Here is a 25180-nt window from a genome sequence, read left to right on the forward strand (position 1 = left end):
ATGTATTCACACTTCAAAATAAATGTTTCACTAAACTGTCAGGTTTTAATCTAAAAGCCGATTTCGTGGCTCCTCATGCAGGTCTGTTTTAATACTGTAAATAGTTAGGTCGACCAGCGAGAGATAAAATAATTGTAAAAAAGCAGAGGATAAAACTGCAACAAGTTAAAACAAATACAGTACAATACTGACCGACCAGCGGGAAATAAAACACTTGCAAAGCGCAGAGAATAAAAACGCAGACGTTTCGGTTTCGACCCTTCGTCAGTACTGAAGGGTCAATACGAATAACGGGAAGTGTACCCTACTTAATTAACTTGTTGCAGTTTTTATCCTCTGCTTTTTAACAAGTATTTTATCTCTCGCTGGTCGACCTAACTATTTACTGTATTATTTTTCACTTGCTGCGGTTTTAGCCCTCTTTTGAGGTTTGTAATTTTTATCTGTTTTAATAGTGGTGCCAGCGGCTTACTGATTACGCATACCAGATTCCTAACTTTCAATACCAATGACGGAAAGTGTACCCTACTTAATTCATAGGCGCCGCCATGATTTTTGTTTTGTTTTGTTTTTTTTGCTTATGTTTTTGAGTGTTGAAAGATACACGGAAGGAGTTTCTAACGAAACAAAATCTGTCATCGCGTTGTTTTTGTTTTTAAACACTAAAACATTAGTTGCTGTCGACTAATATTTTAAATCCGTTATTATTTCCAACGTATCTGTTGTCATTTGCACTGAATATATATTCTCATCACTTGTGCCACACATTTCAGATTTCTGATGCTATCTGTATCATTGGTGAAGATGACTTATGGCCAATGATTTATGGGAAACTATCGTAAAGTATATGCATATGCTAATCGCCTGACCATTTAAATGAAACTGAAAAAATTCATCCCCTCAAACCTAAAAACCAATTTTGAATACTCTCAGAAATTTAGAGAAATTCAGAACAAAATATCAAAAATTTACTTGTGTAAATTTATGTTAATTTTAATCTTAATAATATCATCCTTAACAAATTGACAGCTGTCGGACCAGCGGTAACAGATAAATGTTTTTTACCAATTATGAGAAAATAAACCTTAAAATTTGAATATAACAATTTCCCTATCTTTGAACAAACTAAAAGAAGGTCACTCCTTGGAATCAACAAAGCAAATTTAAGTGTTGTTGGTTATATAGTTTCAGAGAAGCAGATTTTAAGAAGTTGAGCAAAACAATGAGAGAAAAATCATAAATTTACGTATTCAATTGTTTTCAGAGAAGAAGATATTTGACCAAAGATGCGAAAATCAGCCTAAACAGTAAGTACATGCAAATTTTTCGATCACTATGACAAATCCAAATTTTCCCATTTCGATGACTTACAGGTACTCACGTTGAAAGAAGAGTGTAAAGTTGATGGAGGACGCCGAACGACGACAGACAGCCAACCTATCTCAATAGCTCCGCATCGCTCACAGCGATGCCAAAAATAGTAGTCCATACTTCTGCCCTAAAAATGCCTGTCTGTTATTTTACTCTGCCATTTAATACCTCACAATGCGACAATCAACACTATCATGATATTGCGATTGACATCGCTATCTAGAAGCAGCTGTGACTAGAATTGTATGAAGTATAACTCGATGAAATATGTTAACTTGACGTATGCCAAGAAGGCTATGCAATTGCGCCCTCAAAGGAAATTACACCTCGCTATGGATCGTGGGCACGGGTGCCGGTGTACTACAACATAACAAACTTCAGAGCGCTAAAACAACTGACACACAAAACAATCTACAAATATAGCGACGGTGTACGTACATCCGCGTCATAGTTCACATTAATTACCAACCAGGTAAGTCTGTTTTAATTTAGCCTGAATCCAACAACCAATACAGATCAAACAATTGTTTCTGTTTGGCTGTCTATGTAAACTTGACCTCCAATTCCCGAGAAATAACCCTTTCAAACAAACGTCCTGTAAATGGTAGTCGGAACGGGTGTCAAGGTACATTTACCTAAATCATCAATGTTCGAATCTCTGACTAGAAGCAATGTAACCTTTGTGTGACAGGGCGTACAAAGCGGGAGTTTAAGTTTCACTATCGGTCGCCACAGCTTCTTCAGTCTTTTGCATCAGACGAACAAATTGCCAGTAGGCTCTTGAGGTCTCTATTTACACAGTACGCGAAAACTCGACTCAAAGGTCAGGTAGCCGCCATTTTGTTTCGAAAATAATTGAAAACTTCCCTTTTGACACAGAAAATGAACACCTGAAGGTGCTCTTTGCACTCAAATAGATGCTACCATCGGCTCTTGCTATCAAATTTGTCCGTTCTCCTAGTTGTACTATGACCTTGTGATATTTATCTGAGAAACAATATATTCAGGCTGTGCATTCATAATGAAACTTAGATTTAACACTCAACTGACTGCAACTGCAAATGAATTTTCCGGCGTTTTGCTCTGCATCGAAAACTCTGTCAAAACGTCTGCTTCTCAGCCCAAGTGTTGGCAATGGAATTCTAGTCAGCACTTGACCTCATTTGGCAACAACGATATAGCATAATGTACGTATGTATTTACTTAGCTTTAACCAGGCTTATACTTTGTATTTGCGTAATTCTAGGGACAAAAATAACAAAATAAGTCAGTTTTACAGAAGGGAAACCAAAAAATATCATGAAGGTTAATTTACTCGGAAAAATAAGTTAAGAGATGAAATCATTGATTTCGTGACGGTAATTTTCTTGCCTATTGAGATTACAGTTTGCATGGAGTCAAGTATCTTACTGCTCGGAAAGACATAAAGTAGTATGATACTACAAGCAATGTAAACAATGTTAATGTCGTTTCATAAACAATGTTCTTATCAACAATTTAACCTGTTTGTGTTTGCTCACTGTTATGAGTTTTGGTGACCCGTCTTGCCTTTTTAATATCTAGTACTCCATTAACCTCGAAAGTGCATTTTTTTATATTCTTTGTGAATTTTATTCGACTCTACGACAGATTCAGTGACAGTTGTCGTAACATTTCATGGGCTCAAAGTTTTTTATCATTCTTGCACTACTTGTGACCTATAGATTTTTGTTGTCTCCAAAAGTGGCCTTTATATGCCTTGTGTCAAATTATCAACACAGTCTCTACGGGAGTTATACCCAACCTGTGGCTTGTGTAACGTCCATTATCTTGTTGAGGACTCAATTCTATTCCGAATAAAAATTCACATTTTCATTATATTGCATATTGTACCCGATACTTTGCGTTAGCAACTGATACTTCAATTCATTTTACATATGAAGAATAAGAGAACTGTACATTTTATGAACAAAAATGATGGAAAAATCATCAATTACAGCTTCTGTCACTTACGCTTACTACAACCAATTTAACGGCACACGCCTTGTTTCTCAGAAATTCGACCTTTCTCTAGTGACATTTTGATTGTAATAGTTGACTAAAGGACTTGAAACGCATTTGCTTTCTCCTGTTTCCTCTGCGTTTTCTCTAGAAGATTGCAAGTTTCAATCTCATTTATAATGCCAAGAGTCTATATATCTAACACAAAAAGATCGTCTCGTCAAAAGTTTGTGCACTTTTCGACAGTTGCGAAATGTAAACAATAAAATCTCAGGAAACTTTCTTATTTCCCTTTCTTCTCAAGGGAATTTTCTTTGTGCATTTTGTAGAGCTTGGATAAAAAGTGAAATGGGTTGGGGAGTGAATACAAGCAATGATGCATAAAACGTGACGTCATTATTTCTACTTTCAAAATGTCTCTACTTCGAGTTACTTTTCATAAATATTGAGTCGTACTTTTGCTTTGTAATTTCCACTGGATATCATGAGCGACCATTTCATCCTATAGACATACAAATAACCCGAAAAACACCGCGTCGTGCATTCAGTTGATAACTGATTGACCCTCAATAATCTTGGACAGCGCATTATTTTTCTAATAAACAGATCCATGTCTAAAAAACTTCTACAGCAATATTGCAGAGAAGGCATAAGGCAATAAGATTTAAGTTTCTGTGGAACAAGGAGCAAGGTTTCCAAATACAAAATCAACGGGTTCAACACTTCTCTTCCAGAAACACCATTAGCCTCACATTTCCTTACTACAGTGTTCTGCAGTCACAGTACTGACAAAACATTGACAAAAATTTTGTTGGGATGGATTTACTTCATTGATTCTAACTCAGGGACAGTCAAGTATATCTATATATTTCGTCTTCTTTCCGGTATCTTTAGTGTTAAGAGCACCACATTTCACTGCATTGATCAAAAACTGCAAAATTGTTAACAGGATCAACCGTATTATCACTGTGTCTATCAACGCGTATAACCCCTGGTGACCTTGTTGTGTACCATGTTACCGTGATCTCAGGTCACTGTAGCATGCTATTCATCGAAACCATACTATGTGAATAGAGTCAAGACTTAACCCCAATAATGTCGGGTCGAGGTCAGCGTCTAAGCGTTTATAGCTTGTTACCAAGTTACTTTACAACATAAAAGGAGTTAGATTAATAATTTAAATGTTTATGTTTACAAAACAATATCTTCATTTAAGTAGCAGTAACGGCAGCAAATAACTATAAACACGTACAAAGACAAAATAGAAAGCCTTCATAACGAAACTTCCTACTCAATTCTCCCATTGTGTTCTTACAAAGGTGTTCACAGGTTTTTCAACTCAATGATGTCATACCCAAAGCAAAATGAAAGGTAGGTTGATAGCAACATCAGCAATAGAAAATAACACGAGATTATAAATATACATTTCCATGCGAGGTCAAAATGACACTTACTTAACAATGGGTATTTCTGATACAGTTAAACTTCTACAATGATAACTCTGGCAACATTTTACCATTTCAGAATGTACATACGATGTCATAGATCGGGTTTTACATGCAGAAAATCTAAACCAAGTATAGCTGATTTCAGACGTTCACCAGTTTCTTGAGTAAACTGAAACTGTTACTGTGATATAAGAATCTAATTTCAATGCCAATAAAGACTTTCCAAATAATAAAATCTTAAATAGTTCACATAATTAGTTGAACTGCGTCATACGGGGTTGCGTTTTATTTTAGATCAAAATTTTTCATCAAAGGTAGTGTAACGCCCTCCCCTTCACCTCCCATGATTTCAAATGTGCAAAGTTGACCTACAGTAATCGACTTGACCGATAGTAACCTCAAAGACTACACAGCGTTTCTATTCTTATTTACTTGTCGATCGCTAAGAGACCTAACTTAATGCGATTCACTACGCCTGTTTATTCTCCCATTCTTGAAGTGACTGTTTGTCCTACGTTGAGTGATTTATTGTTTTAACAGATGTTAAAGTCCTTAGTAATTACCGAAGGTTGACGTACACTCAAGCCTCAAGTTGGATGATCATCTCATCCTGTTTAGACTATATATATATATATATATATATATATATATATATATATATATATATATATATATATATATATATATATATATATATATATATATATATAATTACAGCTGTATGCTAAGTCATTCATTCATCATTACATCAGTTCCGATAAATTGGTATCAGTCGGCAAGCTGTGGGCTCTTACATCGTTAAATTATCTGCTTTGCCGTTCATTATAACTTTTACTTTCGTTTTCGTTTCTTTCAACTGAAAATTTAATGACTAACACTAACATGACTTTATGAGTTGTAAAACATGTATGAAATGCCACCAGAGTAGAAGGGGTTAATCTATCAGCCTTGCCCAAATAATGGTTAATAACGTGCAACATTAATAAACTGGTGGAATTGATCGCTGTGTTATCCACCTCATTGTATAATGCTTAATGTTTTCGATGGTGTATAATGGTCTTGCGTCAGGTCTGCCCCTTGTGACCCTGGTAATTCAACAAAGGTTACTGTTGAATGGCGTTCCTCTCTCACGCATGACTCGTGATACTTTTGTTCTCTGAGGTGGCAGTTCATATATTGAGGAAATCAGGAACAGATTCATGTCTTTGAGATGAGTGGTAAAACAGGAGTAGTGTACCTCTGTTTTATACCTTGAAATGCTGGGTCGTTTCAGAACAAGATGACTTTAAAGCATATGAAAGGGGAACTCGATTTCTTGTTTTAATTACAGCAGACGACTAAATGTTTGTGATAGCAAACTTGATACGTCCCTTGCAATGTTTCTATTTCCCGAGGAAACAGCCAGGAACTTAGACTGGTGGCTCACTATGTGTCCTGCTGTTTTCTGAATATGTATATCTTCCCACGATCTCCCTTCACTTCCCTTTTGGAAGAAACCATTCTCAAAGCAGTAGTCAACAGCGCACATTAAATTTTACTTATTAAAATTATTATAAAAACGATCAAACTTGGCATTCCGCGTTATATTGTAGTCAAAATATACTTCTATAAAAAGTCGGTCATAGCGTTGACCGAAATTGAACTATGCCATACAAGACGATTTTGCAGTCTTATGAAAAAACTTGACGTTTTACATAATTGTCTGCGACTTACCTTGGCTTTGTTTTGGTGCTATCCTGGATTAACAAAGTATGAATTTCGACACAATGCACAATATTCAATGTGAGATGTAGCAGATAGAGTTAAACAGTCTTTCACCTATGATCAATTAGTTGAGACTTTTGTCGTCTTCAGAAGTATGTGCTCTAAAATACTTCGCCTTTTGAAGACAACGGCTTGATGATACCCGTGTTGTTCTTTATTTCTGAACATAACACGATGGAACTAATTTGGGATAATTAGATGGTGAAGTAATGTCTATTTGATCTGCAAATGTAAGCTCATCTGCTTTTCTTTTTAAGTTACACACTTGTTTTTATGATTAATTTGTAATATTGGAACATTCAGCTATTGGGCAACTAACATTTTTTGAGAAATTTGAAAAATATGAAAATCCAATTATCCCAAATTAGTTCCAATCTTATTAAAGGCAAAACAGAATTACACGTCTCTGTTCATGCGGAAGAATAAAATAAATTTCGCAGTATAGTTTTTTGAAAGCATGACCTTAGGTCTCAAATAAACTAAAATTTTATTTCAGTCAGTTTTGCCCATAAAAACATGTATTTTCACGTTTTTATTTTTGAAGAAAATTGTATTTAATGGCATTAGCGTCGCTTTATAATGAGTTGTGAAAGAACGTTATTGCCTATAACACAAGTATTTCTTGTCACAACACTATAGCCCCTGATTGTTCCATGCTATCTGCAGACACGAATTCACGGTAATATATCTCTCTAAATTGAGTTTCTCTGTCATTATAAATAAGTGTTTGGCTTCGGAGCTGTTCCTCACGACATAGAAAATTCTGCAAAAGTTACAGTTTAGTAGCATTTCTCGCAGTTTCTTAGCCAATCAAAGTCAACATTTCTTGTCTTCTGGGGTTTCAAGTTCACTAAGTAAGTCTGTGCCAATTTTTGAAATTATTTGGCAAGAGGAACACAAAGTATAAATGTAATTTCCCACTATAATAACAGAAGATGAGCGTTATTTACATCGACAAACTCTAACAGCTTTTTGTCAACATGGTGTCATATCTTGATGGAAAGAAGCTGGAACTGACGACGAGTGTTGATGTATAACTAGAACTTATTTATTGAATACGGAACCGTGGCTAGGCCGAACGGCGCAGTCAATGATATATGAATCTGCCTGTGTGTCAGTCGGACCAAGTTTGTTTGTCTTGGTCACTCCACGGAGGAGTGACCGTGGTCAAAGTTCTAGTTCTTAACTCCAAGTCCAAGTTCTAGTTAGTTTCTCCTGTTGAGTCTTGGTCACTCCACTAGAGAGTGACCGTGGTCCAAGTTCTTTTTAGTTACGGTCACTCCACAGAGAGTGACCGTGGTCCAAGTTCTTTTTTTTTCCTCTGAGTTAGTGTGTCCATTTATACAGTATCTTGGCTATGTCGGATGCCGACGCCATAAAGAATATAATAAGACTATACTTTGATTTACCGACATTAAAAAATATTACGAAAGTAAAAATTATCACTTGCCCTTGCGTGGCTTGCTACAATGCTTTTGTTTCAAACCCACGCCATGAATACATTAAAATGATAACAACGGCTCAATATAACGATTGGTTGAAACACAATAGAACATGGGGGTAGCACGCAGAATACCTCCATGAGAAAAATAAGTTACTGAGTGAATCTTTTAAATGTGTAAATTAGCAAGACGATGTTGTCGATACCGTGCTGGTATTTCGTGGCGCCAGCATTGTTAGAGTCCAAACAAAGAAAAGTTGCAGCTTGATCAATCGCGTCCAAGGACGCTAATGTATTGTGAGCGTGGAATATTAATTTTCTTTGCGCCAATTTGGAAAATTATGACATATGGCACATATGAATGAGGTTGAATGCTGAGTAGGCAGATGATTTTATTACGCCTATGTACAACCTTCTGTCTTGAATTATCTGCCAAATACTCTGTCCATAAACTTTTAAAAGCATGAATGTCCATGTATATACTCGAAGAGAGTGAAAGCCTCGTTTACTGTTGTAATTTTGGATCTCCTGTACATGGACGTTAATTTTGTTTACTTCTTTAAACGAAAATTCAAGTTGGAAATTATCTAATCATTCTGCACGTACTTTGTCGTTTTTAATTTGAATGCAGTAAAATCTGCTTAATATTTTTATGCTATTGACTGCTGTGAATGTCTTAATAGCATGGCTATAGGTGCTATCTGTATGACATGAAAACCGATAACATTGCCAATAAAACGAATTTATAATCATCTCTCTTTTCCACCGCAGTTTAGAGAACTTGCTATGGCTGTCAGTGTTGAAAGTACTTCGACAGTAGCTGAGGCACTGTTTGTGTTTCACACCTGGGATAAAGACAAGTTTGGTTTACCTGCTACTCATAGGAACCTTATCAAAGATTTCTGTCGAAGGAAACGTAATGTTATAAAGGTCTATGCTACCACTCTTGACCTTAGATTGAGTGAAGCGCAGGAGAAAGATGCCAACGATATTGGTGTTCATTTGATCGTTGCCGAAAGAAATAAGTGGGCTAACGAAAAACAAGATCCTGCAGTATTGCGTTGGTTACTGGATCACAAAGTCCATTATCAGCGTTTGGATGAGCTGAAGAACGTAAAGTACGTGATTGGGTACACACCAGAGACGCATAGTGCAGCAGCAGACATTCGTGAGAAATTATTCCCTGACGCCGATTTGGTTCTGATCAACTGCTCTACAGCCAGCAAGGAGAATGGCGATGAATTCGATTACAAGATGCTGGACGCTGCCAGTGAAGCAGATTTGTTATTTTCACTTGGACCTCTCACACACAAACATTTCGAAATTGAGTATCGGGCAGAACGTAATGGCAAGAGGTTGTGTGACATTCCTCATCGAGAAATTGCTCCAATACCAAACGTAAGCTGCAAATGGGCAAATATTCCTAAGGACATCACTGAACCAGTCCTGTTCACGTATGGTCGAATCGATGATGAGGAGGCGTTGAAACGATGTGGACCTATTGCTGCAGCAATTGGTAACTTTTCAAGTGCGTGGAAGAAGCACGTGCGAGGCAAAGTGACATGGAAAATACAAGGAATCTCGGAAGTAATGGAAAAGCGAAGCCGCGAGTTTTTCGATGACAGCTTGAAAAATGGTAACACCAAATTGCAGCCTTATTTCAACACTTCCATTGACAAACTTACAACACACCTCTTCCAGAGTCACCTGTGTATTCCTCTACCAAGTACCGATCAGAGTCATTTTGATGGCATAGAAGCTATGTCTTCAGCGGTTCCTCTAGTCAGTATCGAAGACACCCACCTCGCGGAATTCATCGGCAAGTACTTAAAAGAGTACATGGACTCCTGTATTGTAGAGAAGACTGAAGGACATCTGACTAATCATATACAGAGGGTATTCAGTAACATTCCTCTGGCATTTGAGAAAGCTGAACGACTGAGGAAAACTTACATAAGCAGTAAACAAACACAAAACACCTATGAAGAATTCGCTGCTCTGTTAACGCCTTCCCAAAATGAGAGACCATCAGAGGATAATACTGGTGAGAATGTTTCCATAAGATCTAAAATAGTATACGCTCCCCCCGATTCAAAATGGGATTGTATGACAAATAGATTATCACATTATGTATATCATCACGATAATTTTTAGACTCTTCTGAAACACTTTGTTCCGCTCGAGTATCTTTGGTAGTTGAAGTGTTGGACATTTTCAAATATGTTAGTCTTATTTGTTCAAATTTTAAAGAACGGTGCAGTGCTAAGTAGTGTTTAGATATTTGTCCTATTTTTTCGGAAGCAATTTTCTATGAAATATCTAAAGTCGTCGCTCTGATCGTGAGTTCTTAAGAGTTCTATCTAGATTGTTAAAATTTCAAATATTGTTATACAGCTGTCTCCGTACTTTCTCTATCCTAGCCGAAAGACCTCTTGAAGTCACTTTCTCTTTGCCGGAAGACGCATACCGTCGATATCGACAAAGTGAGGTACAGCATACAAATGCAGAGAGGGTCAGTCGTCAAGATGCTGAATGGAGTGATTTAGTTTCACTTTTTGCAAAGGTAATTGATACCATTTTGGAAAGTGAGGAAAGGTGTCAACAAGTACATCACGTCATCAAAGACAAGTGTGGCAGTGTTCGCATATCGTTTATGAAGAAGGAGTCACTTGTAGTCACGTTAGACGTACCTCGTCTTGTAAATCTGTACAGACTGGAGAGGACGACAAAATCTGGAAGTCTTGCTGAAGCTATGGAACCATTGCTGGTAACTGACGAGATGAAGGCCAAGGCAAAAAGAGCCGGTATTCCAGGACATCTTATGAAATTACAAGTTACATACAACCAGGCAACATTTCAGGCTATACGACGATTCCTCATTAAGCGTATAAGTATTACACTTTCCTTTTTTATTGGATCGCAACACCAAAGTTGTTCATGTTTAATCTATATTACTAATGGATATAGTGGACATTTTATAAGAACTCCAAGGTAGTAAATCTTATGACGTATTTTCGAAAATGTTGAGAATCACTCCCAAAAGTGTTCAATTATGCGTTAACTTGGGTGAATTTGTAATGTTGTTATTAAATCGACCGAGTTTTAGTCCTGACTCGATTTTTTCCCAAAATGACACTTTTCATTACACAAATGTGATGTATATGGAAGACCATCGGGTCGTTGATCATGAAAGCTGACGTAATAGAAATGCTGTTCCATAGTTTAGAAGGAGGGGTAAGACCCCTGTTTGTTTAGCGTGCGTCAAAATCGCATTAAGGAATCAGACCATGAAACAACAACAGAAGAGAAAGAATGACAACGCAGACACAGAACACGTACTTATACTATGCAAAAGTGTGGACTCATCTAAATGTGATTATAAGGCTAGCGTCGCGGTCATAGGGGAAAATGGGACACAGATTACGATAACCTAAAAAAAAGCAAAAAAAAATAATTTTAACTGTGATTGAAGAAGTGTAAACGTAAAGTTTGTTGATATTTAGGCTGCATTCACACAAAAAACAGTGAGGAAGCTGGAGGAATACAGGGGGATTCGAAAATTTTGGAGGTAGTAGAAGTGGGGAATGGAAAGTTTTGCTCTACCCATTAGGGGACATGAAAATGACTTTTGTTCCCTTTTACTTTTTACGATTCAAAGGTTCGGTGGTTAATTCATATAAAATTTGATAACATTTTAATTTCATCCAATTTTTCTAATGTTTGTAATAATCAAACAAGATATAGAACCAATTTGTCGCAGTTCATTACTTTTGTCTCTAAAAAATCTAAAAATGTATAAATTTTCCGTAAAAAAACAAACAAGTAGGCCTAGTATCAAGGCTGAAGCCGCAACTGTTGATATTTTTCAATATTTCTGTGCAATATTTCAAATACGATTCTTGCTGTCTCTCTACTGTATGCTGAAACACACAATATTCAGTTTTTCGACAAACCTTGTATATGTAGGCCTATATAAATATGTATTGGACGATAATTGAATCAGAGTCCAGACTGAAAGTCATATGTCAACGATACAAATGCACAGGACACATATTGGCAAGCTGAATACTGGACAGTTCAACATGCTGTAGATACAATAACGCAGTTGTATAAACTTAACAAATATTATTGTCAAAATTATCAAAGTTAATATAGCTACTGCCTACTAGCGGTGTCACTGTCACAACTGCACACCAGCAGTGAGATAGCTCTGACTATGAAGTAGTAGAAGAAAAGTTTGAGTCACGTTACGCTCATGACAGAGTGAAACATACTTGTACACAGGATCGGGAGACAGATAAACACATGGAAAACCAGAAGACTTGAAAGCTATCAGGAATTTTTGAATTCTTGCATGTGAAAATAATCAAATATTAAAGGAAAAAGATGGGGTCACCATGCTTGATTTTCTAAATTTTCTCATCGTAGAATAATACAAAAGTAAAACTTTGTACAGTAAAGACTAATATTTTAAATGAAAAAATTTGTGACTAAATGAAATTATTTTAATTTTACTACAACTACCATTATTATACTAAACCTTTCAGTGATTAAAACGTTTATTTGATGGAATATTTTAATCATCCAGTATTGTCAATTTTGCAAAACTTTTATAAGTAGCATCTTAAGTGGCCAGGAATTCAGTGAGTTCGATTAATTAAGGTCGGCTTTGACTGATAGATCAAAAAAGTCCATTGATGTGTTTTAAAGTGTATCAATTTAAGAACTTGCCTTAGGAATATGACTCTACAAACTGCTAATAACAGGTAGTGTTGAACATCTGTGAGCAGAACTGTCCAATGCATGTTTATATTTTCTTTGCGTGCATTATAAACATGCAGCTTTATGATAATGGGGAAGACTTGAAAAATTTTCGTCATATAGGCAGGGGGATTTGAAAATATTTGAGGGTATTGAGGGGGGTCTGAAAAAACATTTTAATCACGATTCCTCCAGCCCCCGCCCCATAACCGTTATTTTTGAACGCAGCCTCATGTGTAGACTTTGCACACAGTGTGCATGAAAGACGGATTTGTATTCTCCATACATAATAAACAACACTGTTTCCATGAAACCAATTTAATTTCGCATTAAGTGGTTTCGTTTTGAGGGAGGATTGATACAATCAACACTGAATCGCTTTGCTATTTCATCAGCTTTTACGATCGACGGCCCCTAGGAGTTTATGTTCCTGCGCATTTCATCAGGCAAAGCTAGTTTACCTTTGTACTAAATGTTGATCTGTAATATTTTTTGTTGTAGGGGATGGCGGTACTGTTGGTCAAGCATTTTTGTCAGATGACCTGCCTGACGAAGTGAGTGATGATGAAGGACAATATGAACCACCCGTGAGTGCCTGTTTCTTTGAAACTAGCTTGCAACAAAAAATATTGATACAAATCTCTTCTGACACTAACTCTAAGAGATGTCTGGCAATGTATCAATGCAGCTCTCCCGAACTGTAAGGACCTGTTTGCAATTTTTGATGGCTCTCTGTCTCTCTCAAAAACTAGCTTACGCAAGGACACGTTTCAACTACATTTATAGAAATTCACAAAAAAATAATATTATTCCGATAAATTTCAGATACACTATACAAATGTCAAGTCATTTTACTATCTTTAATAGATGAAAAAAGCCACCAGCAGAGAGCACACTGAAGTTACTTCAGTTCAGCAGTGTGAGGAGTGTATAACCTCTAAAGATGTATTCGAGGGTGAATGTAGGCGATATGAAAAAGAGGTGCAACTCCTTCAAAGGGAACTTGCAAGCAAGAAGTTAGAAATCATTAAATTGGAGGAAAGATTGAAACAACAATCGCAAAAGAGTACAACAGATCAAGCAAGAGGATCAAAAGGTACTATACAGGAGATTCTCGTTAGTATTTTTGTGTAAAGCCTTAATACCTTAACAATAACAATCTCATTTAATAAACCTTAAAGAAAAGAAAAATTGGCATGCGTATATATTTTGTAGTGTGTTGCATTTATGCAACAACAACAAAATGTTGGCCATCATATGTTGAGCATCCAAGTAAATGGCATCATGCTTGTTCTTTTATGATCACATGTGTATGTGCAGGAAATACTGAATTATTTGTACTTTTCCGTGGGGCGCCATTTTATGTGTCGCACCCGTTTATTAACCTGATGAAATGCGTAGGCATGGCCCAAATCAGCAAGAGGTGATACTTCTATACATGTCCTTTAGTTAGCACATTTACACGAAGCAACTCTGAATTGAAAATAAAATCATGAACATATTGCATAAAATTGCAACTACTGGGGCTATAAACAAAGTTGATGTGTTTTGAAAACTATAGTTTGTACTTCACCATATTTCAATGCTTACAGCTATTTACCGTGAGTATCAATTTTGTTATGTAATTGTTTTACCTCGCAGGAGATGGCGGTATTGTTGGTCAACCATTGCTGACGGATGACGCAATAGACGAGTAAACGATGATGGAATGCAGTATGAACCACCGTGAGTACCTGTTTCGTCGAAACTAAATTGCATCAAAAGCTATTTACGTTTCTGTGGAAATGAAACGGAAAACACCCATGTTTACGTCTCCCTAAGACGTACACAAAATGATATCTTGCAATGTATTGATATGATTCTTTCACACAGTCTGTATGTGTGTCTGTGTGTAATATGATTTTACAATCTTTTACAGGTTAAAAAGACCAGCAGTCGAGGGCACGATGAATTTGTTTCAGAATCCGAGAATGAGTTTCAAACCTTTAAAGATATGTACGAGAGTGAATGTAGGCGCCGTGACAAAGAGGAGAAACTCCTTCTTGATAAACTTGCAAGCAAGAACTCACAAATCGAGAAACTGAAGAAAAGATTGAAACAACAATCGCAACACATACCTTCAAAGAGTATGACAGACCGAGAGGGAGAGTCAAAAGGTACTATACCGTAGATTCTTTTTAGTATTTTTGTGTGCAGGTGATATTGACATGCTAAGAAAGGCCTTGATACCATAACAATAAACCTCAAAGAAAAGATAAATTCGGGTGTGTATATATTTATAGCGAGTGAAATAAAGCATTTGCGTTAGATAAGAAACCATCTGATTCTCAAGAGGCGTTGTTTTCACTCTGCCGATGTAAATATGCGAAAATACACAATCTGACTTCTCACAAAACGTCCTTTACATTATTGCAAATATTTCACTTACGCTCTGTCACACTAATAAAGGACCAATGACTGGACAAGCATATAAAATGTGTAGGTTGCAAAGGGTTAAATTTCACTGGTGTTGTTTCACCTCTGATTGAAAATTGCTATCCGGAAATCATGTTTCCTGTCATTATGCTTAGTCTATTATAATTTATAAATCCCGCCCGTCAAAAATGTGTTCTATTTGACATTGTAGCACGTATATATAAGTTACATAATATTGTCGTTCGCTGCTTGCCTTTAGTCTAGACTTGAATTCATTTTCCATTGTACTTTGGAAGACCATACTTTGTACTTCGACATATTTCAATGCTTACAGCTATTTAGGGGCCCAAGCCGACCGGCTGGGACCCTATTGTTATTGCTCAAGTTCTACTACTTCCTCTTCTTCCTCTTTTTCTTCTTCTTCTGCCGATTCTTTGTCGACCTAGATCTCTAAAACGGCGCTGAACGAAAACTTCTAAAATTTGCAGGGCTAGTAGGTATCAATTAGTACTCGTGCACCTGACCCTTGAAATTTTGATTGGTCACGTGACCTGGTGGCCATATTGGATTTTCCAAAAACTAAAAATGGCTTCTCCAGAAGACCTAGGGGTCTAGTCGATTTGAAATTTTTTGTATAGTAAGCATGACCTAAGGTCTCTAGAATTTGCAAATAAAATCGCATGCGGTCACGTGACCTTGGCCACTATATTGGATTTTCTAAAATAGTCATTTAATCTTTAAAAATCTTCTTCTCCAGAACCGAAACATCGATTAAGCTAAAATTTTACTCATGTCATCCTTACAGTGATCTCTATTAAGTTTGCAAAAGACATTTTGATCGGTCACGTGGTTTGGCCGCCATATTGGATTTTTGAAATCACAATTTAATCTTTAAAAATCTTCTTCTCCAGAACAAATTCACCAATTGAACTAAAATTTAATAAATGTCATCTACAGTGTGATCTCTTTCAAGTTTGCGAAAAGCGTTTCGATTGGTCACGTGGTTTGGCCGCCATATTGGATTGTGCAAAAAATCGTGATATAATATTTAAAAATATTCTTCTCCAGAACCAAAACACTGATTAAACTGGAATTTTACTCATGTCATGCTTACAGTGATCACTTTCAAGTTTGTGAAAGGCGTTTTGATCGGTCACGTGGTTTGGCCGCCATATTGGATTTTGCGAAAATCGTAATTTCATCTTTAAAAATCTTCTTCTCTAGAACCAACACACCGAGTAGACTGCAATTTTACATGTATCATCTATTGTAATATCTCTTTCGGGTTTTGTGAAAGGCATTTGGATAGGTCACATGGTTTTGCCGCCATATTTGATTTTGCAAAACTCGTAATTTAATCTTTTAAAATATTTTCCTCCAGAACCAATACACAGATTGAACTAAAATTTTACACTCATAATCCCTAGTGGTAGTTCTTTCTAATTTCCGAAAGGCGTTTGGGTCAGTCAGGAGGTTTGTTCGCTGTAGTGGATATAGCGAAAATCGCAATTTAATCCTTAAAAATTTTCTTCTCAAAAACCAACACACAGATTTAACTGAAATGTTACTTCATATCTTTCTTAGTGCGAGCACTTTCAAGTTTGCGAAAGGTATTTGGATCGGTTAAGTCGCCCCAATGTTCATAAGGCAGCAGTTTAAAACCTCGTCAGTCAGAAGATCGATCAGTGATGTATGTTATATTGTACACTTGAGAGTCAAAGACGGAACAACAGACTGCAATGCCCGCTGTCAAATTCAACTAGCAGTCGCACGAACCCTAATCTCGGCCCATTGTGTATAGTAACTTCAGCGCCCAGGTTTTGTACGCCAGGATGACGTTGTCAAGTATACTGCCACAGAAGTACTTAGAATAGCGTGCCACTAACTTTAGGGGTGGCCGACTGCTGTGATTGACTGAAATAGAGCGGGACAAGGTCCTGCCACAATTACTGGGGTCTACACACAGCTGTTTTGTGAGTGTCAAGGATCATAAATGAAGCTATTCGGGTAATTTTGTATGTAGGTGTCTGAATGCACGCTCACTTGTTCATCACGAATAAAAAAGTAAGATATATGACATTGCAAGGTGTGGTGATTTTTTATGTTTCTCTATCTGACATGCATGGAGTGGCCCTGGTGTGTTGTGTAACTGAGAGCATGTAGCTGATTAAAAATGTAAACAAGACCACATCAAAATTGCTGATACACATCGATTAAAACAACACCTTGTGTAACGAAGTTCGTGGTGACGTTGAGATCTAATTGAAACTAAAATGTCAATATTATGAAGTAAGGGTATGATAAACATTATAGGCTGTTTGTCATAAACATTTTGAAATCGGAAAGTGAGAAGTAAAATACTTGTAGAAAAATGTATTGCGTCACTGTTGCTGAAATAACAGGCTATCGACTCAATGCCGGCGACTGCAAAATCGTCACTCACAGCCTGCAGGTAAAATGGTTAATCAGAGCTGGACGCTCTTGCCATTGTTCTAGGTCTAATTAGGTGCGACCATATCAGTTGTTAGTGTAGCTGTTCAGAATGTTTGTTTGCGCAGCTTATTACAGTGGGAACACTCAGTAAATATGCACTTCCTCAATTCCAAGGTTTGAATATTTAAGCATGTGGACTTGAGTGACACCAACGTTCAGAAACAACAATGCTAGAAACTTTTGCTCCAAGTACCACTACTGTCACTATTCAGTTTCAACGATCAACTCCATGAGTAATTTAGAACGTTCTTGTGTATGTTATCCAAACACTCTACATTAGGTGCCATAAAATAAATTCTTTGTTTGCCGTAGGATTTTCAATGGACGAAATCTGAAAAACAAACATAAATCGCCTGCTTGAAAATAAGGTGCGTTGTGCCCTTCCTTTGTTCGCAATGACGGAGGCAGTGTTTCCGCTGCCTGCTCGCAAAATCGCAATTGCGAGAAAAAGTAGCGTTTGCCGAGAAGATTTAGGCAAAAATTAGCCAAACTTGCGAATCGAAAATTGCACTATGACGTCATCCTTTGTCCACGCGCTGTCCTGCATTCAACTTGAGACGTGATGCTTTATCTCTGTGCATCCCTGACCTTATGCGTCAGAAGATCGTATTTGTAACACACACAGCAATAAATAAAATTGTAATGAAATAGCTAACAAACCAAAAGTACCCATATGTTTACCATGACTATTTGACTAAGATGTTACTAAGTTTTGGGTTGGACAACTTCGCACAATGTACCTACAGATTGCTCCGTGCACTGTGCAGTACAACGTCGTCACAGGCGTGCTGTTTACTTGGTAGTTTGTATAAGTATAGTTTATGCTACGTTCCGACGTTCTCTTCCGTAGAACGTCAGAACATAGCATAAAATACCTAGCTCTGCATGACAGGGCTGTGTGTTACCGGCGTTATACGATGTGGTGGGAGGCCGTATAACGCCGGTAACACACAGCCCTGCCATGCAAACAGCACGCCTGTGAGTGTCATCATCAACACTGAAGGATCGTAGTGACGGTGAAACTAAGCAAAAACGGCAAACTTTCGTTTTTGACTTTAGGCAGCTCCACCAATATTGGGGAGAAACCACCCCTAACACAGGTTGTAAGCGCAAGTAAAGCTATGAAATGGAAAGAAAGATTATGATCAGAGTAGGAAAGTCGACTGGAATTTGCAAAGTTAGGAACGGCATGGTTAAAAGCATACGGCTTTTTTTTCAACGTAGAGCGAGTAAGGCACTCCTGAACGGCGAAAATGTTGGTGGTGTATTGCTGCCAACAAGAAAATACTGTACTGACGTAAGGAACTTGTGTGAATTGGCTTCCTTAAAGATGAATTCGCAAGAATTTTCAGTGTATTGTGACGTGATATTGTAAACAGATTTTCAGAGAAGGCGCTCGCTCGTCCGCAGAGTACAGTCGACGTACTTCCGCATTCATATTGTGCAAATGTGCAAGTCTTGTCGCGATATTTGAGCATTTAACTTGACCGTCCGTGAAACAAAATGATGTTTCTCCATATCAAATCATTATGTGTTTTATATTTTAGGGTTCTCTTTACGTATTAGACATGAACATTTGGATATATTATCCGTGATTTTCGCGATCCGTGGCATGATTCATATCAAGCTGGCCGTGAATAGGCACTGACGCGACGTTTTTGATGATGACCCCTGACCCAAGTGTCATCGATGCGCTGTGCGCTGCCAGTGTCCGAGCATCGCTTGTTAAATTCATAGAGCTACCAAAGCTCCATGCTAAATTCAAGCGTAAAGCAAATTTATCGAAAGTCTATAATGCACACATTTCTCAAGTCTAAGAGTATTTTACTTTTGAACTGCTATGAGAATGGATATCTAATTCGTTTGAAAAACTGGTATGCAGAAGCAGGTTTCGTGCCGTTGTCTATAGCGATATGTGCAGTACAGCATTGATAGCGATTACAGGTTGTAACTATTAAATATAGCTGCATCGCATACGCCTAACTTTGCCTCAGGACTAGTATTATTTGACACTTAAAAAGGAGGATTCGTACTCAAGGCTGTTATGATTTGTTCAGCTACCCACTCTTCTTACTGCAAAACTTGTAATCTTATAAAAGAGACTGTAGTTTCAACTTTTACCACGATGTTTAGCATTTGTTTCCTGAGTAACAACTCCATACTTTGTTATTGCCAGTAACTTTTGCATTTTAATATTTGGAATTTTCAGGTCTTGAAGAACACACTTTTGTTCTACCCAACATTTTGAAATTCATAGTGTACAGGTCATTAAAACAACTAGTACTACGCCAAGAAAAATAAAACGTTTCTTTCTTATTCTAGACATATTTCAAAAATGATGTGGTGACGAGGGTTTCTTTTTTCATTCTTCAATCAACAACGCAGGAAACAATGACAACATCATGATGCATGCAGAGACAAATGTACAGCAGCGTTGCTTTATTATTTTTGTACAGCAACAGTTCAGCGGTTTAAGTGCAGCATTTGCACAGTTTTCACAGAGTAATATAAGAGTGAAATATGTATACAGTTCTGATCTGAATGTTAGTGTCAATTATTTGTACGGTTCTGTTTTATACATGCACTATCGTGATGTATTTTTTGCAGGTTTTTTCATGTATTTCCTCATTAGCAGAAAATAGGACGCAGAGGAAGAAAAAAAACTTTATTTTTCTTGTCATCACATCGGTCTGTATGGCTGACAAGTGACCACACAATTAAGGGACTTTTATTGTAATACTATTTCCCATTTGTCTATGACACACACTTTTTAAAGTCATGTAAATGGGAAATGGGGAAAATGATCTTTGACACGAAATTTTCATGTATAACAACTAGTTCAAGGATATATCAACACATAGGACACATATTAAATTTACAGAATGAGCTAGGATGGTATACATCAATTTGGCTTAAAATGCTGGTTCGCCTAGACATAAAATGATGTGGTGAGGCAGGAATTTGTTACTGTAATTTTTTTTATTCTTCAATCAACAACACGGAGTTAAACATGACAACATCATAGGAATGCACGCAGACTGCACAGCAGTGTTGCTTAATTATTTGTGTATAACAACAGTTCTTTCATTAACTTAAGCGCAGCATTTGCACAGTTTTGACAGCGCAATATAAGAGTTACATATGAGTACAGTTCTGAATGGAATATAAGTGTCAATTATTTTTTTAAGCTCCTGTTTTATACATATACTATCGCCGAGGTTTTTGTGTTTATTTTGTTTTTTATTATTTCCCCATGAGCAGAATAAAGGCTGACGCGGCGGATCTGAATTGACGGGCACGAGGATGACAGACAAAATTTTATTTTTCTTGTCATCACATCAGTCTGTAGGCTGACAAGTGACCACACAATCAGTGGAAATTTATTGTAATGCTATTTCCCGTTTGTCTATGACACACTTTTCAAAATCATGTAAATGGGAAATGAGAAAAATGATCTTTGACAGGAAATTTTCACTCATAACAACTAGTCAAAGGATTTGTCAACACATAGGACACATGGTAAATTTCCAGAATGAGCTATGATGCTCTACATCAATTGTACTTAAAATGCTTGTTCGCTCTCTCTGTCAAGCATACTTTTCACAATCATTTCACATGGGAATTGAGATGCATGAGCTTATAAATGTATTTTCACTTGTGTTAAGAACTAGTCTAAAGATTTCTCTACACATGAAACACATGGAAGCTCAAATTTGCACATTGTATCATCAGTGCAAGTACTTTCAACCATGGCAACCGCTTGGGCCCCGCCAACGCTGCTTGCAGCTTTAATTTTGTTTTGTACTTTTATTACGTTGCAGGAGATGGGGGAATTGTTGGTCAAGCACTGCTGACTGATGACGCAACAGACGGAGTAATTAGCGATGATGGCATACAGGATGAACAACCCGTGAGTGCCTCTGAAACTACATTGCATCAAAAGATATTGTTAATGTTTCTGCGGACATAAATCGGAAAACACCCATGTTTAGGTCTCCCTAAGATGCACACGAAGAGATATCTCGCAGTGTATTGATATGATTCTTTCACACAGTGTGGTCTGTGTGTGTGTCTGTGTGTGTGTAATGTGATTTTACAATCTTTTACAGGTAAAAAAGACCAGTAACAGAGGTCACGATGAATTGGGTTCAGAATCTGAGAATGAGGAGTATGCCAACGCTGAGGAAATGAACCAGGGAGAATGCAGACATCATGATGAGCAGGAGACACTTCCTAATGCTGAACTTGAAGGCCAGTACTCACGAACCAATCAATTGGAGGAAAGTGAGAAACAACAATCGCACCACATGCCCTCAAAGTATGCAACACATCAAGAAGGAGAGTTAGAAGATACGGGAGATTTCCGTAAGTATTTTTCTGTACAAGCGACATTACATGTATCATGCTGACAAAGGTCCTATACCGTAACGATGACAACCCTCAGTGTTTATAAACTCAAAAAGGTTGAATTCGGACTCATAGCTTTTGCATGGATCATTTATGCTAACAATGCTAAATCTGAAGCCGTTCGGATGAAAAAGCTTTGTCATTTTTTCACGGTGCAAATTTAAATTTACGTGGAAATGTCGTTCCTTGTTTTATTGCAAAAAAATTGATTGTAAATTATATCGAACAATGGAACATGATCGCTCTGTCACACCAATGGCATTAGAAGGACCAATTACATGGTGAAATATCGGCGTGGTTTCATCTAAGAGATAAAAATTGCTATCGTTAAAGAGTGTCAATAAGTTTTAGCCATTAGGAAGTCTCTTACTATTGTACAGTATTTGACACTGTCTTGCATTGAGAAGATGAGTTTTATTAGTATCAACATGAATTTTCACCTCTAACTTGAATTACGTGACTCTAAGGGTCGACAACATGTGACTTGCCAGGCTCGGCTTCAAAATCTGATACATCTAAATTTTTGAAACGATTAAGTAACTTTTAAGAAACCTCTGTATCTTTTAGATGAAACAGGACGCCTTGAATGGAACGTGGAGACATTAGCTGATATCGCAATCTCTTTTGATTATCCCTGTGGAGTTGCATTCAGTGACACATATCATCTAGCAGTGTGCAACCGTGATAACCACAGAGTAGACGTAATCGACATGGTAACAAAGCATGTATCGTACCTAAAGTTTGAAGGGCGATTTGGAAAACCTCTCAGACCACAGGATGTTGCAATATCTGCAGATAACCTCCTCTTCATATCCGACCGAGGCAACGGACAAATTGTTGTCAGCGATGAAGACGGTGAAGTGGTGAGAACATTTGGGAACGAAGAAAAACATTTTGAGCCCTTTGGCATTGCCCTAATGGGAAGCGATGCCGTTGTGAGCGACACAGCTGAACACAGGATTCTGAAGTACACGACAGACGGCCAATATGTATGCGAGGTTGGGGGTTACGGCAAGAGCTATGGTCAATTTGATGAGCCGTATTCTGTGGCTGTCAACAGCCTGAACCAGGTCCTTGCCACCGACTTTCACAACCATCGCGTCCAAGTATTCAACTCAGACCTCGAATTTCTGTATTCAGTTGGTAAAAGTGGGTCTTCACCTGGTCAGTTACAGAATCCTTATGGAATCAATGTCGACAGTGACGACAATATGTATGTGTGCGACTTTGACAATCACAGAGTCGCGAAATTCACCAAGAAAGGGAAATTTGATTGTAATTTGTTTGAGTCTGACGTCAACTACCCAATGTATGTCGCAGTCAGCAAAGTTACAGCGGACCAGTTCAGAATTGCCGTCTCACAATGGCAAGCAAATGAAATTAAAATATATTTTCAAAGCTAATTTACAAATGAGAAAAATGAAATTTAAGGCCATTTTAGTGGCACTTTGGTTTGTAACAGCTATGCCAGAATAAATTTGTCAACAAGACTCACTGTAAGTTACGCTTTCCTAATTTCTTGTTCAACAATTACATGTAAGCCACATGTATTATTGTATTGTTAAGCTTATGGCTCTACCTTTGTGTTCACACAGTGCCGTTCATTTGTTTGTGACGCTCAAAAATTGAAACACCCCTTGTTTAGATGGTAATTTTAAGTACACAGTTGTATTTTATGAATTTTCCTCCATTTTATTTTTCAAGTTGTGAGAACATGGTTATATGGCGATACTTGTATGAACACTCTTTAAGAAAAAAATTAATCCTTTGGTGTAAAAAACTCAGATTTGAGAAATGTATCATTTTAGACAAATGACTATTTGCTTTCTGTATATCCTTGAAGGTTTTTTTACGGACGGATCATTATATTTGGATGTATGTTTTTTAACTATCACCGATATTCAATTTTACTGATGAGTTTCTCAGATTCTTTCTATTTAAAACTATATGGTTTGTTCTTTCTCATAGCTACGATTTGCTAAATAGTTTTCAACGGAAAATGAATACGGAGAATAGAAAGGACACAGTAATAATAAAACAGACACTACCTATGTCCGTAAACACAAAGCGGGAATCAGTTTTTATTTATAAATGATTGGTAGGAATCGAGTCGAATCCACACTTGAATGACATCTTGAGTATTTTCCATGGTGTCGTATTTTCATTGTATACTGGTGTAAAATACTCGTCTGATTATCATGATATGTGTAATTTACAATATTCGTTTTTATGAAATCCAAGTTTACCTTCGACGAGTAGGTTTAGTTACTTTCAATAAGAATTCAGAAATTTATTTCGTTCATTTCTTGGAAAGAAGTATCGTAACTCAAGATGAATGTAGTATAAGATTAGAATGTACTATCCATGATCGTACTTCTTTTACGTTACTGACGCCAGTCTGAAGGTGACAAAACTCCATATGCCGCATCGGAACTGTATTTTCGGTCTCACTTATGTGGCAACATCTCTCTGGTTTCCTTTTTACGTCTTCTTTCTAATATCACTTCAAGAACATTGTATGTAGTTAAACCATGTTGTTGCTGCATAATGATTGATAATTTTGCCTAATTCAAGGCTAAGTCAAGAATCTTAACTTTATCTGTCTTGTGTTTGAAAATAAATTTTGCCGCAAGGACTTGAAGTTTACGTTAATTTTCAGTTGACATTTATGACAACTAGAAAAGCAATATTACACTCAAGACACTCCAGTGTATAGGTGCTTAGTAACAACCAAGCTTGAAAATTCAGTTGAACTGTACTTAATCTTGACCTTGTATTACGCCAGATTATCTACTGGACTAGCTTTTTCCCTTACAATTTATGCCGAAACTTTAAAACGATTAATTAAATTGAATAGTTGCAGAAAGAAGAAACCAGTCAATGGAATTATATTAACGGTGATTGGCAGAGCTTTCGAGATGTACGAAACATATCCATTACACTATTAAGTGATGTGACACAACAATGCAACTTTTAAATTCATTACCGTTCATGATGACAAAATGTAATGTGTATCTTCTTTTGCATTTTACAAATGAATAATTATATCATACCAGTATATTGATGGTGCAAATACAGCGATCTTATTGGTCGAGACGCG

At 37.1% G+C, this 25180-nt stretch overlaps 2 protein-coding genes across 2 annotated transcripts; both read left to right on the forward strand.

The window, feature by feature from the left end:
* Positions 1-1695: 1695 nt before the first annotated feature.
* LOC139144131 (uncharacterized) lies at positions 1696-11753 on the forward strand. The gene is made up of 3 exons (XM_070714791.1): positions 1696-1843; positions 8776-10048; positions 10425-11753. The coding sequence occupies exons 2-3, from the start codon at positions 8791-8793 to the stop codon at positions 10997-10999; spliced, it is 1833 nt and encodes a 610-aa protein (XP_070570892.1). The 5' UTR covers positions 1696-1843; positions 8776-8790; the 3' UTR covers positions 11000-11753.
* LOC139144506 (uncharacterized) lies at positions 11292-23483 on the forward strand. Its single transcript, XM_070715203.1, has 6 exons — positions 11292-11358; positions 13267-13352; positions 14684-14921; positions 21495-21589; positions 21783-22038; positions 22648-23483. The coding sequence occupies exons 1-6, from the start codon at positions 11292-11294 to the stop codon at positions 23481-23483; spliced, it is 1578 nt and encodes a 525-aa protein (XP_070571304.1).
* The last annotated feature ends 1697 nt before the right edge of the window (positions 23484-25180 follow it).

Source organism: Ptychodera flava, chromosome 11, assembly GCF_041260155.1.
Source record: "Ptychodera flava strain L36383 chromosome 11, AS_Pfla_20210202, whole genome shotgun sequence".
In the NCBI taxonomy this organism is placed as follows: Eukaryota; Metazoa; Hemichordata; class Enteropneusta; family Ptychoderidae; genus Ptychodera; species Ptychodera flava.